Source organism: Berghia stephanieae, chromosome 3, assembly GCF_034508935.2.
Source record: "Berghia stephanieae isolate SIO BIC M18660-M18661 chromosome 3, UCSD_Bste_1.3, whole genome shotgun sequence".
NCBI classification, from domain to species: domain Eukaryota; kingdom Metazoa; phylum Mollusca; class Gastropoda; order Nudibranchia; family Aeolidiidae; genus Berghia; species Berghia stephanieae.
In genome coordinates this window covers 102,533,230-102,549,212 of record NC_088362.1, presented here as the reverse complement: position 1 = coordinate 102,549,212, position 15,983 = coordinate 102,533,230, and the positions used below count along the sequence as shown (strand labels likewise).

At 32.2% G+C, this 15,983-nt stretch overlaps 1 protein-coding gene across 1 annotated transcript; it reads left to right on the top strand.

The window, feature by feature from the left end:
- The first annotated feature begins 1,032 nt into the window (after positions 1–1,032).
- LOC144969405 (rab-like protein 2A) lies at positions 1,033–15,983 on the top strand. The gene is made up of 7 exons (XM_078908516.1): positions 1,033–1,140; positions 2,454–2,483; positions 4,205–4,284; positions 4,889–4,968; positions 15,122–15,245; positions 15,444–15,505; positions 15,879–15,983. The coding sequence occupies exons 1-7, from the start codon at positions 1,040–1,042 to the stop codon at positions 15,981–15,983; spliced, it is 582 nt and encodes a 193-aa protein (XP_078764642.1). The 5' UTR covers positions 1,033–1,039.

Below are 15,983 nucleotides of genomic sequence, written 5' to 3'. Positions count from 1 at the left end.
TCTGTTTTACAACATGCTTTCTGTCTTTGTCTCGGAATGAGATTACTTGGTTTTGTCCTGGCCCTGACCGGAGTCCTGGCTGGGAGGGAAACAGTCGAATGCATAGTTATTGTTTTGGATGTTATTTTATTTTCCTTGTGAATCATCTCTCTGTTATGTACTGTTTTAAAAAAAAAAACATATGACTTGTAAACATTTGAGTGTGTTCCTCTTAGCGGGGACCTGTGCTTGTGTCTGGGTGAGACATTTAGGTGATCTCAATCTAAGTACATTGATAGTGTGCTCTTGGGATCTACATCTGTTCCCTATTTGGACCAATTCCCCTTTGTCTTACCTTTTCTTGGGTGCTTTAATTATAATTCTAACACTTTTTACTGTCCCATTTTCTTCCTTTATACTGGCGCTGATATGACCTTAATGTGTTGCAAGCGCCGTAAAACCATTTTAAAAAAAATAATAATAAAATAAATGTGTCGAGGGCTGGTCATAATCTATTTTCGATTACTAAATATCATTTTCCAGTTCTATGTGGTAGTTTGTGAGTATATTATGAGTGCAATATTCATATATCGGACTATAATTCGAGGCGTTTTCATTGGGGGTTCGTGGGTGTAATGAAAAGGTGCTCCATGTTACTCCGTCACATTGTTTCACCTCGGCCAGGTCTCATAGCTGATGATAAACTAAATAAATATGCGAATAAAATATAATTTCCGATCTTCTAAATATGGACACTAAAAATAACGTAGAAACAAAAGAACTCCAGCGATTTTTGTAGCCAGATTTGCTCTTTAATTCCATTTTCGTTATACATGTCGTTAGATCTTTTTATTTTTCGAGTTCAGTAAATTTTATTTTAAAATATACTCTCTCATTTGTTTTGATTATATTTATTGTGTTATGGTCAGGTTTTATGTCGTTGTAGGAGGAACTGCATTACATTTTGCTTCGTTTATCGTACTTAAAAAACTTTTGCTTGTTGCATGGCTTATCTGGTTACAGAAACGATCGCATTCTTTAGCAACAGGGAAAGCTAAAGATGGCGACCAACAGTCAACCAGATTATGACAAGCCGGGAGATGAAGGAGAAGAACGCATCAAAGTTATATGCCTTGGCGACAGTGCTGTCGGCAAATCAAAGTGAGTTTCAGATAACTCTGACTCGATTAGACTCAAGGAGAAAGCTGGAATTGTGACAGAATCTGTACAACAGAGATATCTAAACAGAAAAAAACTTTTAATTTGGGAGAGGTGGGCCTTTGGCCTACCAACCTCCGCTGCACTGGCTGCACGTCCAACTCGCCTTGAGCATGCATTCACGTAAAATATAAAGATTTTTTAAAAAACCTACCTCTGTTTCAAAAACTAGCATCTTTCAACTTTCTAATAAATTAAACCTGTGTTCAGTTATCAGTTATCGACCAGAAATCAGATGCAAGAGGTTTGCCTTTGGGCTCTATAAGTACGCTTGCAATCTAAGAGAGGGAGAATTTCGTATTCTGTGAGATAGACCAACCACCAAACAAACTTTTTCAATTCACCTACTGCATCAGATGTGATGTGCCCAAACTCAAACTTAAATTTAAACGTTTAACCTTAACTTAAACTTGATAAACATACTGGGGGCCGGGGGGGGGGGGGGGGGGGGGCAGAGGTCAAGTCTGTGTATAAAATTTCATTTTAATAAAAATGTACAAGATTTTCCCTCAAATTTTGAGTGGCTTTTGCTTATTTTGAAAAGATGATATTTTTTAAACCCCTTCAAAAATTGAGGGAAAATTTGTAATAATAATAAAAAAAAAAAAAAATAAAAAAAAATGCCATTTTATTCACACTCTTGAGCCCTGTCTGAGAAAATCGTTTTTTCACATCTGCTGTAAGCGCACCATTATTTTTTAACTTCAAAATTTTGAAAGAGGACGTTATTATTCACATTCAGAGAACTCAGATTTTATAACAATGATAGTGAATAAATAGAAGAAGAGTTATTTTTAAAAAAAATACCAGATGGATCATCAAAGAGTCTGTGATCAAAATGCAATTAATTCTTACTTTCCCACTCTGCGTTTCTTTTGTACAGATAGGTTGTTTCAATTAAATTATTCTCTCACTTTCTAAATATATTGTAATATGATTTGCTGGCCACCCACTCATTAATTCAAGAAAAAAATTATTTATCAATGCTTTCTTGCTCAAATCAGCAATGCTGAGAATAAAAACCATAACTAATTTTATGAACTCATCTTGTAGTAAAATATCAATGGGGTGAGATTTTTATTTCTGTACAAACATCATTGATTTTTTTTCTTTTACTTTCTTGTGACTGCATGATTTTTCTAGTCACTTATTCAATGAATTCTTAGTTGTGATTAATTAATACCATGATCATCTTAATCAATATTTCAAAGTTACCATGCATCTTCATCACTAACATTAGTCACATTTATTTTCAGACTCGTGGAACGGTTTCTGATGGATGGGTAGTATCCTTTTTGACCTGTGAAAACGTGTGGTGGAATTGTGTAAAGATCTTTTATTTAATTTTATTCTTTTATGGGTCAAAATATATGTTATTGTTAACAATTCTTTTAATGTTTAAAGTAATTAGAATATTTACTCATAATTTCAATGCCCATGATCTCAACCATCATTTTGATCACTATATAATATATGCAAAGTAATAATTTTGACCCATAATAAACAATCTAACAATATTCAGTCACTTTGAATTTTGTTCAATTGTGCAAGTTTCCATGTTTTACTTAAGTCTCACTCTTTAAAAAATCACATATGCCTTTGTTCTATTTTGCGATGATATATTGATAGATGGGGGTCTCAATAGCTCAGTTGGTAGAGCACTCGCTTCACAATCAAAGGGACTGAGATCGATCCCAGGTACAGTCAAGATTTTTTTTCTGACCCCCCTGTCCACCCAGCAGTGATTGGGTAGCTGGGTCAGTTAGATCTGTTGGAATGCACTTTACGAAAGACTGGCAGCATCCTATCCAAAGAGTAGCAAATAATTGCTATTGTTCATTTTACGCTATAGAAATTGGGATGAAATCCAGCTCCATGGGCCTATTTTTTATACTGATAGATAATCATGTTTTGGTTTATATGAAAGTTTTAAGGATTGATAAGTGTGACCAATGACCTAAGAGATTATGAGTATAATTTTTGGGCCCGTCATTGTGTTTGTGAGACACTTTACAAATTTTGCCTTTTATGAATGTGGTATGACGTGCCCAGAGAAAGACAAGATGAGAGACATCACGTCTCGCCAGTTATTTCTATAAGTCATAAAAAAGAGAGGAAAAATAGTAATAGCATAACAAACATGTCTGGTCATTTACTTATAATTCGTAGTAAGAAATAGGAAGCGTGTTCTTTAAGGGTGGATGAAATAAGTCTTATTAAGAAACCATGTATAACATTGTAGATAATCACTGCACATTATATTAATGCAACTGATCAGTCAAATGGTGGCTCTCATAGTGGGCAGGGGGGTACACGCTGTGTCTTCTATCCCTCTATATCTATTTTCCAACATGCTTTCTGTCTTTGTTTTGGAATGAGATTACTTGGTTTTGTCCTGGCCCTGATATTTTTTTCCTTGTAAATCATCTCTCTGTTATGTATTACTATATTTGTTATTTTGAATGTATAATGTAAGCTGCATTTGAGTGTATTCCTCTTGTGTCCGGATGAGACTTATAGGTGATCTCAAACTAATTACATTGATGGTATGCTCTTGGAATCTACCTCTGATCCCTATTTTTCCCAGTTCCCCTTTGTCTTACTTTCTCTTGGGTGCTTTAATTGTAATTCTAGAACTTTTTACCATCCCATTTTCTTCTTTTTTACTAGTGCTGATATAACCTAAATGTGTTGCAAGCGCCGTAAAACCCTTAAAAACAACAAACAAAACAGTCAAATGGTGGTAGTTAAATATTGTAAAATTAAGTCCAATTTAGATTAACTTTCTGCTCAAGTGACTATTTCACTCATTTTTATTGGTTGATGTGCCATAATATCATGTGAAAAGCTGCTCTGTGGCACTTATGATGTAGACATGTAACAATGAAAACATTAAAAGTTTAAAATTTACTTATATGAATGCAGTTGACACCATTGAAGTCTTTTAACTTTTATATTTGTGTAAGATTGTAAAGTTGTGAAGTCATATCCTTAACTAATTGTTTAGCAAGCCCCAACAGTTATCAACATTTGCTTTGACATTGTTCAATCACAAAGCACAGGTGGATGGCAAGACAGTTTCAGTTGGTGAGCATACAACCCCCCCCCCCCCCCTCCCTTAAGATTTCTTGGGAGTAAAAAGATATTCACAAAAAATTGAATGTTTTGAAGCCTAACCTTTTTTATTTACCGAAATTTGAAGACAGTATATTAACAATTTTATTAGCTTTTTCATTTATTGAAAAATAATGTTAAACTGAAAAGTTTATTTTTTTACATATTTTTAAAACTTGTATTTTGAGTACCTGGCTGGTAAAAGTGTTTCTGATGAAAGAAAAGGTACATTTGCACTTCACCAGCGTTATGTCCAGTCCTACATGTGTTTTTTTTTTAGCCTTTTAAAGTACTTTGAGCACAGTTATTGGATATCGCATCACATCAAAGCTCATGTTCTTTTAAACAAATTCTCCATAACATCAAAAATACTTTTTATGATTGCATTTTGTGAACTTATTCTTAAGATGTATGTGTGTGTGTGTGTGTGTGTGTGTGTGTGTGTGTGTGTCTGGGTGTGTGTGTCTGGGTGTGTGTTTGGGGCGGTAACATTTTTGCTTAATTTGTCATAATGCTAATTAATTTCTTATTTCAAATTTCTAATCTCTAATGGATTTCTCCTTTTTTTTTCCCATAGATTTCTGGGACACAGCAGGTCAGGAGAAATTTAACAGCATGCATCCTTCATATTACCACCAGGCACATGCCTGTATTCTTGTGAGTAAAAAGAATATCACATTTTGCTTATAAAAGCATGCCCTGCCCGTAAATGTTTAGTGTGTATTCAGTCGATAGGGTACTCACTTTACAAGCAATGGGACGGATGTCGATCCTTGATGCTGTCAAGATTTTTTAAAAACATACTTCCCACAGTAATGATTGGGTAGCTGAGTTTTTTAGATTTGGCAGAAAATATTTTACAATAGACTAGCATCTCACCCAAAGGGTGGCCAGCAATTGCTATTGTCTGTTTAATGCTATAGAAACTGGGATAAACCCTTGCTCCTCGAGCCTCATGGTTCTTAGGGACTACTTTTTTTTACCTCATATATTGCAATTTAAGAGAAGAGAAGTACTTTTGATTTTTTCCGATTAGGGATTGGTAAGTTGACGACACTTTTTCCTCACTTAATAATCCTAACTACACACTTGTTTCACCGATATGTCAGTTGAGCTTTAAAATTTTGATTGGTGTGTTCACTACATAAGCGTTGCTCATTTGTTTCCGGAAAATAGGAACGGTGGTTAAGTGGGGTGATGTGTAAAATAGCTTACCCAAAGACACAATGCAGGGAAATATTTCACCCGCGATCATCATCCATGAGGTCACTCCTGACTCTGACATTATACAAGACACTTTTCCGTTCTCATCAATGGTTGTGTGCAATAAATCATATTGGTTTTGGGGAAAATCCGATTTTACAATAGTGTAATAGCAATATTATGAGGTTTCCCTATTATCCTTTGTAAAATAATTTTTTTGAGGCACTTATCACATTGCTCGTAATGATATCCTGACCACAATGATTTCATGAATACATTTTGATAAGAAATAGTATAAATGAGGTCATTTGTATGTATGTACGCTCATTTCTTTTGTATACATGTGTAGAAACAATGTGCTTGCGTGTATGTTTGTGTATGTCTGTGTCTGTACTTGTAAATGCGTTGATGTTCATACCATGAACCAAACTGTTTGAGCATTGTTTACCTCACATGAATTGCTTTTATTTGGACAATAAAGATTATATTATTATTTAAGGGGAATAAATATAAGATTCTTGAACTATTGCATTTTGAAATTTTCAACAAATTTTGAATTCGTTCCCAGTGCCTGCTCCCAAGTCATGGAGGTTCATTGGGAACTCTGTCACTACATTGAGCTGTTGACTTGACAAAACATTCATTCGATGTTGACTTGACAAAACATTCATTGATGTTGACTTGACAAAACATTCATTGATGTTGACTTGACAAAACATTCATTCGATGTTGACTTGACAAAACATTCATTGATGTTGACTTGACAAAACATTCATTGATGTTGACTTGACAAAACATTCATTGATGTTGACTTGACAAAACATTCATCGATGTTGACTTGACAAAACATTCATCGATGTTGACTTGACAAAACATTCATTCGATGTTGACTTGACAAAACATTCATTGATGTTGACTTGACAAAACATTCATTGATGTTGACTTGACAAAACATTCATTGATGTTGAATTGACAAAACATTCATTGATGTTGAATTGACAAAACATTCATTGATGTTGACTTGACAAAACATTCATTGATGTTGACTTGACAAAACATCATGATGTTGACTTGCAAAACATTCTTGATGTTGACTTGACAAAACATTCATTGATGTTGACTTGACAAAACATTCATGATGTTGACTTGACAAACATCATGATGTTGACTTGACAAAACATTCTTGATGTGACTTGACAAACATTCATGAGTTGACTTGACAAAACATTCATTGAGTTGACTTGACAAAACATTCATTGATGTTGACTTGACAAAACATTCATTGATGTTGACTTGACAAAACATTCTTGATGTTGACTTGACAAAACATTCATTGAGTTGATTGACAAAACATTCATTGATGTTGACTTGACAAAACATTCATTGATGTTGACTTGACAAACATTCATGATGTTGACTGACAAAACTTCATGAGTTGACTGACAAACATTCATTGATGTTGACTTGACAAAACATTCATTGATGTTGACTTGACAAAACATTCATTGATGTTGACTTGACAAAACATTCATTGATGTTGATTGACAAAACTTCATGATGTTGACTTGACAAAACATTCATTGATGTTGACTTGACAAAACATTCATGATGTTGACTTGACAAAACATTCATTGATGTGACTTGACAAAACATTCATGATGTTGACTTGACAAAAATTCATTGATGTTGACTTGACAAAACATCATTGATGTTGACTTGACAAAACATTCATTGATGTTGACTTGACAAAACATTCATTGATGTTGACTTGACAAAACATTCATTGATGTTGATTGACAAACATTCATGATGTTGACTTGACAAAACATTCATGATGTTGACTTGACAAAACATTCATGATGTTGACTTGACAAAACATTCATTGATGTTGACTTGACAAAACATTCATTGATGTTGATTGACAAAACATTCATGATGTTGACTTGACAAAACATTCATCGATGTTGACTTGACAAAACATTCATTGATGTTGACTTGACAAAACATTCATTGATGTTGACTTGACAAAACATCATTGATGTTGATTGACAAAACATTCATGATGTTGACTTGACAAACATTCATTGATGTTGACTTGACAAAACATTCATTGATGTTGACTTGACAAAACATTCATTGATGTTGACTTGACAAAACATTCATGATGTTGACTTGACAAAACATTCATTGATGTTGACTTGACAAAACATTCATTGATGTTGAATTGACAAAACATTCATTGATGTTGACTTGACAAAACATTCATTGATGTTGACTTGACAAACATTCATTGATGTTGACTTGACAAAACATTCATTGATGTTGACTTGACAAAACATTCATTGATGTTGACTTGACAAAACATTCATTGATGTTGACTTGACAAAACATTCATTGATGTTGACTTGACAAAACATTCATTGATGTTGTTTGACAAAACATTCATTGATGTTGACTTGACAAAACATTCATTGATGTTGATTGACAAAACATTCATTCGATGTTGACTTGACAAAACATTCATTGATGTTGACTTGACAAAACATTCATTGATGTTGACTTGACAAACATTCATTGATGTTGACTTGACAAAACATTCATTGATGTTGACTTGACAAAACATTCATTGATGTTGATTGACAAAACATTCATTGATGTTGACTTGACAAAACATTCATGATGTTGACTTGACAAAACATTCATTGATGTTGACTTGACAAAACATTCATGATGTTGACTTGACAAAACATTCATGATGTTGACTTGACAAAACATTCATTGATGTTGACTTGACAAAACATTCATCGATGTTGACTTGACAAAACATTCATTGATGTTGACTTGACAAAACATTCATGATGTTGACTTGACAAAACATTCATGATGTTGACTTGACAAAACATTCATGATGTTGATTGACAAAACATTCATTGATGTTGACTGACAAACATTCATTGATGTTGACTTGACAAAACATTCATGATGTTGACTTGACAAAACATTCATTGATGTTGACTTGACAAAACATTCATGATGTTGACTTGACAAAACATTCTTGATGTTGACTTGACAAAACATTCATTGATGTTGAATTGACAAAACATTCATTGATGTTGACTTGACAAAACATTCATTGATGTTGACTTGACAAAACATTCATTGATGTTGATGACAAACATTCATTGATGTGACTTGACAAAACATTCATTGATGTTGACTTGACAAAACATCATTGATGTTGACTTGACAAAACATTCATTGATGTTGACTTGACAAAACATCATTGATGTTGACTTGACAAAACATTCATTGATGTTGACTTGACAAAACATTCATTGATGTTGACTTGACAAAACATTCATTGATGTTGATTGACAAAACATTCATTGATGTTGACTTGACAAAACATTCATTGATGTTGATTGACAAAACTTCATCGATGTTGACTTGACAAAAATTCATGATGTGACTTGACAAAACATTCATGATGTTGACTGACAAAACATTCATTGATGTTGACTTGACAAAACATTCATTGATGTTGACTTGACAAAACATTCATTGATGTTGACTTGACAAAACATTCATCGATGTTGACTTGACAAAACATTCATTGATGTTGACTTGACAAAACATTCATTGATGTTGATTGACAAAACATTCATTGATGTTGATTGACAAAACATTCATGATGTTGACTTGACAAAACATTCATGATGTTGACTTGACAAAACATTCATGAGTTGACTTGACAAAACATTCTTGATGTTGACTTGACAAACATTCATGGGATGTTGACTTGACAAAACATTCATTGATGTTGACTTGACAAAACATTCATTGATGTTGATTGACAAAACATTCATTGATGTGACTTGACAAAACATTCATTGATGTTGACTTGACAAAACATTCATTGATGTTGACTTGACAAAACATTCATTGATGTTGACTGACAAAACATTCATTGATGTTGACTTGACAAAACATTCATTGATGTTGACTTGACAAAACATTCATTGATGTTGACTTGACAAACATTCATGATGTTGACTTGACAAAACATTCATTGATGTTGACTTGACAAAACATTCATTGATGTTGACTTGACAAAACATTCATTCGATGTTGACTTGACAAAACATTCATTGATGTTGACTTGACAAAACATTCATTGATGTTGACTTGACAAAACATTCATTGATGTTGACTTGACAAAACATTCATGATGTTGACTTGACAAATCATTCATTGATGTTGACTTGACAAAAATTCATCGATGTTGACTTGACAAAACATTCATTGATGTTGACTTGACAAAACATTCATTGATGTTGACTTGACAAAACATTCATGATGTTGACTTGACAAAACATCATCGATGTTGATTGACAAAACATTCATTGATGTTGACTTGACAAAACATTCATGATGTTGACTTGACAAAACATTCATTGATGTTGACTTGACAAAACATTCATTGTGTTGACTTGACAAAACATTCGATGTTGACTTGACAAAACATTCATGATGTTGACTTGACAAAACATTCATTGATGTTGACTTGACAAAATTCATTGATGTTGATTGACAAAACATTCATTGATGTTGACTTGCAAAAATTCATTGATGTTGACTTGACAAAACATTCATCGATGTTGATTGACAAAACATTCTTGATGTTGACTTGACAAAACATTCATTGATGTTGATTGACAAAACATCATTGATGTTGACTGACAAAACATTCATTGATGTTGAATTGACAAAACATTCATTGATGTTGACTTGACAAAACATTCATCGATGTTGACTTGACAAAACATTCATTGATGTTGACTTGACAAAACATTCATTGATGTTGACTTGACAAAACATTCATTGATGTTGACTTGACAAAACATCATTCGATGTTGATTGACAACATTCATGATGTTGACTTGACAAAACATTCATTGATGTTGACTTGACAAAACATTCATGACTTGACAAAACATTCATTGATGTTGACTTGACAAACATCATTGATGTTGACTTGACAAAACATTCATTGATGTTGACTTGACAAAACATTCATTGATGTTGATGACAAAACATTCATTGATTTGACTTGACAAAACATTCAGATTTGACTTTAAAAACAATCATTGATGTTGACTTGACAAAACATTCATTGATGTTGACTTGACAAAACATATTGATGTTGACTTGACAAAACATTCATTATGTTGACTTGACAAAACATTCATTATGTTGACTTGAAAAACATTCATTGATGTTGACTTAAAACATTCTTGATGTTGACTTGACAAAACATTCATTGATGTTGACTTGACAAAACATTCATTGATTGACTTGACAAAAATTCATGATGTTGACTTGACAAAACATTATTGATGAAAACTTAGTACGAAAAACATTCTTGATTGACTTACAAAATATATTTGATTGACAAAACATTCATTTGATTGACAAAACTTTGACTGAAAAATCATGATTTGACTTGAAAAACATTCATTGATGTTGACTTGACAAAACATTCATTGATGTTGACTTGACAAAACATTCATAGTTGACTTGACAAAACATTCATTGATGTGACTGACAAAACATTCATGAGTTGCTTGACAAAACACATTATTGATTGATAAAACATCATTGATGTGACTTGACAAACATTCTGATTCTACAAAACATTCATGATGTTGACTTGACAAAACATTCATTGATGTTGACTGACAAAACATCATTGATGTTGACTTGACAAAACATTCATTGATGTTGACTTGACAAAACACATTGAGTTGACTGCAAAACATTCATTTGACTTGACAAAACATCATGATGTTGACTTGACAAAACATTATTGATTGACAAATGATTGACAAACATTCATGATGTTGACTTGACAAAACATTCATGTTTAGACAACATTCATGTGTGACTGACAAAACATTATGTTGCTTCAAAAATTCATGATGTGACTGACAAAACATTCTGATGTTATTGACAAATTGATGTTGACTAAAACATCATTGATGTTGACTTGAAAAACATTCATGTGACTTGAAAACATTCATTGATTGACTTGACAAAACATTCATGATGTTGACTTACAAAACATTGTTGTGACAACATCATTCTTCATGTACTTGACAAACATCATGATGTACTTGACAAAACATCATATTGATTACAACATCATTGAGTTGCTGACAAATATGAGTTACTTGAAAAATCATGAGTTGACTGACAAAATCTGATTGACTCACATTATGATTGATTGACAAATCATGTGCTTGACAAACTCATTGATTGATTGACAACATTATATGTGACTTGACAAATTCATGTGTTGCTTAAAATCATGATTGATTAAACAATGATGCTGAAACAATGAGTTCTTAACTATGATGTTGATGAAAAACATTGATTTACTCAAAATCATGTTTGACTGAAAATCTGTTTGACAAATTATGTGACTGAACACATGTTGACTTAAAACTTATGTGATTGACAACATTATTATTGACAATCATGATTACTTAAAAACATTCATTTTTGATTCTTTTACAACTCTTGTGTTTTCTCATGATTTGACTGAAATTATGTTGATTGAAAAATAGAGGAACAAAATTTGATTTACAAACTTCATTAGTTCTGACAACTCATATGTTGACTGACAACATTGATTGATGACAAACTCTATTATGCAATTGGTAGACAACATTCATTATGTTGCAACACATGATAGAAAAACATGATGTGATAAAAAATTAGATTTGCTGACTTGATGTATGAAATTTTTTTGAAACATTGATGTTGATAAAATAGGTGAAAACATTTGATAAATCTGTTGATTCATGATGTTGACTTGACAAAACATTCATTGATGTTGATTGACAAAACATTCATGAGTTGGACAAAACATTCATAGTTGACTGACAAAACATCATGATTTACTTGACAAAACATTCTTGATGTTGACTTGACAAAAACACTACAAACTTCATTGATGACTTGACAAAACATTCATTTGTTGATCACACTTAACAAAACATTCATATTGTGAACAATGATGTGACTTACAAACATCATGATTTGCTTACTTCTTGAGTTATTAACATTCATGATGTGACTTGACAAAACATTCATTGATGTTGATTGACAACATCATGATGTGACTTGACAAATCATAGGACTGACACTTTGATGTTGACTAAAAACATTCATTGATGTTGCTTGACAACTATTGAGTGACTTGACAAAATTTGATTTGTTGACACATTCAGATGTGACTTGACAAACATTCTGATTGACTTCAAAACATTCATCGATTTGATCTTCATTGAAAATTTTTTTTTTTTGATGTTACTTGCAACTTTTGTGGTTGCAACATTCTTGTTTGCTTAAACATCATGATGTTGATTGACAAATCATGTGTTGATTGCTTCTGGTTGACTTGACAAACATTCATGATGTAGAAAAACATCATGATGTGATTGACAACATTCTTATTATTACAAAACATTGATGTTGATTGACAAAACATTCATTGATGTGACTTGCAAAACATTCATCGAGTTGACTTGACAAAACATTCATGATGTGACTGACAAACATTCATGATGTTGACTTGACAAAACATTCATTGATGTTGACTTGACAAAACATTCATGATGTTGACTGAAAAAACATTCATTGATGTTGACTTGACAAAACATTCATCGATGTTGACTTGAAAAAACATTCATTCATGTTGACTTGACAAAACATTCATGAATGTTGACTTGAACAAAACCATTTCATGATGTTGATTTGAAAACATTCATGATGTGACTTGACAAAGTAATTCATTGTATGTGATCTTGACAAAACATTCATTCGATGTTGCTTGACAAAAATCATTCATTTGATGTTGACTTGACAAAACATTCATTGATGTTGAATTGACAAACATTCATTGAGTTTACTTACAAAACATTCATGATGTTGACATTGACAAACATTCCATGATGTTGACTTGACAAAACATCATGATGTTGACAATTGACAAACATTTCATCGATGTTGACTTGAAAAACATTCATTGATGTTGACTTGAAAAACATTCATTGATGTTGACTTTGACAAAACATTCATCGATGTTGAACTTACAAAACATTCATTGATGTTACTTGACAAAACATTCATTGATGTTACTTGACAGAAACATTCATCGAGTTGACTTTGACAAAAACAGTTTTGATGTTGACATGACACAAACATTCATTAGATGTTGACTTGACAAAAACATTCAGATGTTGACTTGACAAAACATTCATCGATGTTATTGACAAAACATTCATGATGTTGACTTGACAAAACATTCATTGATTTGACTTGACAAAACACATGATGTTGACTTGATCAAAAATTATTGATGTTGACTTTGACAAAACATTTCATTTCGATGTTGATTGACAAAACATTCATTGATGTTGAACATGACAAAAACATTCATGATGTTGACTTGAAAAACATTCATGATGTTGACTGACAAAACTTCTTCGATGTTCATTTATTTAGTGACTTTAAGAGGAAAATACTCTGTCTTGTTTGCCTCTGGTTTGGACAATAGTAAGTCATGTTTGACTCATAGAACTACACCCTCTTTGGCTTTTCTAAGAGGTGCATTGTTTGAGAGTGTTAACTCGTTTTATGACTGGATGTGACAACAAGTTTTGAAAGTTACATCCTCGTTTGGTACTCATCTCCAGCAGTTGTGAGTCACATTGTATTCGATATAACATGGGCCTTTTAAAAGATAATCATTCATTTTTATTTTATTTTGAATTTTCTTTTGTTGAAGACACGACTGCCTTGTTTGGGTTTTTTTTTCTTTTCTCTTTCTCTGATGATTTTAAAATATTTTTGATCCCATGATGCAGATGTTAATAATGCTGCTCGAAGCTTGAAAAAAAAAAAAAAAAAAAAGAAGAGAAAAACAAGGATGAGGTAAAATTTTAGTAACAGTTTATTAACAGAAACATTGTGTGAACTTTTCAGGTTTTCCCTTGGTCAACAAGACAGGACAATCCATAACACAAAACACAAGGTGGTGATGGTTACTCTGTCTGACAAACTATCACTGCCTTTTAAGATGTGTTTTGTTTCTTATCGTTATCAAAAGTAAAACATCAGCATCATTGCTGAAAGGCAGAACATTCAACTAGTCTGTGGGTACTTGCAGGAAAAGGGGACACATAAGCATTTTACACTTATGGGTTGTCAACGACATTGAAGAGTGAGCAAGAAGAAAAGGCAATAGTATGTGCTGTTGATTTAAAATATTTTATTTTAAAACACTGTAGATATCTGCCTTAGGTTATGCATTTGATGCTGATAATATTGATAAAACAACTGTTTTTTGTTTGTTTGTTTGTTTGAAATGCTTTTAACTTTTTATTTGCGAGTGTAATGAAAATGAAAGTTGAAAGAAATAAAGCAGATGAATTAATAAGACAATCAGGGCTCTTATGATTTAGATGAGAGGTTTCCTCGTTGTTGATTTTTATATACTTATGATTTTTAAAAAATGGATTAATTTCTTCATTTTTTTTTTTTTTTTTTTGCTTTACTGCAAACAGAAAACATGAGTATGACGTCCAAAACTTTTACCTTCGCCAAGAAACACAGTATGCCCTTCTACTTTGTGTCTGCTGCTAATGGAACGAATGTTGTCAAGGTCAGTGTTTTACCCCCTTCATCTCTCTCTCTCTCTCTCTCTCTCTCTCTCTCTCTCTCTCTCTCTCTCTCTCTCTCACTCACTCACTCACACACACTCCCACCCAGCACCATACAACACACTTTCTATTCACAACATTCATACAATTCAAATTTTCGCATTTCAAAATTCATACGTGCAGTTTAATATCAAAATATTCCAGTCTTTAGAGATTCTATAAGAAGAGGAATACAAACATATTTTAGATTTTCATCTCATAGTTATGCAGGTATTTAAGTTGATACCATATATATTTTATAATTGAGTCTCATAGTATTGTTCAGGTTTTTTTATTATATTATATTTATGTATTATATTATTATTATTATTATTTTATTATTATTATTATTTATTATTATTATTATTATTATTATTATTATTATTATTATTAATTTATTTTTTTGCAGTAGTTATATTTTCATTTTTTAAGTTAATTACTTTTTACAGACTATAGCTTCTGGAAGCTTAATTATTTACTTTTCATGTGAACCAAGTTGGTTTATTATGTTTTTGTGTGCAATTTTAAAGATGATGCAATGCTTGTATTTCAATGTGAATGATTTGAGTAATTACTGTTTTATTTCTTTCCCCGCTTCAGAATTTTGAGTTGGATCCCGCCTTTAAAAGCAGTGGAAAGAAAGATGACAGCGACAGTGATGATGAAACAGATACGAAAGAAAACAAAGACAAGAGCACGTCCTGA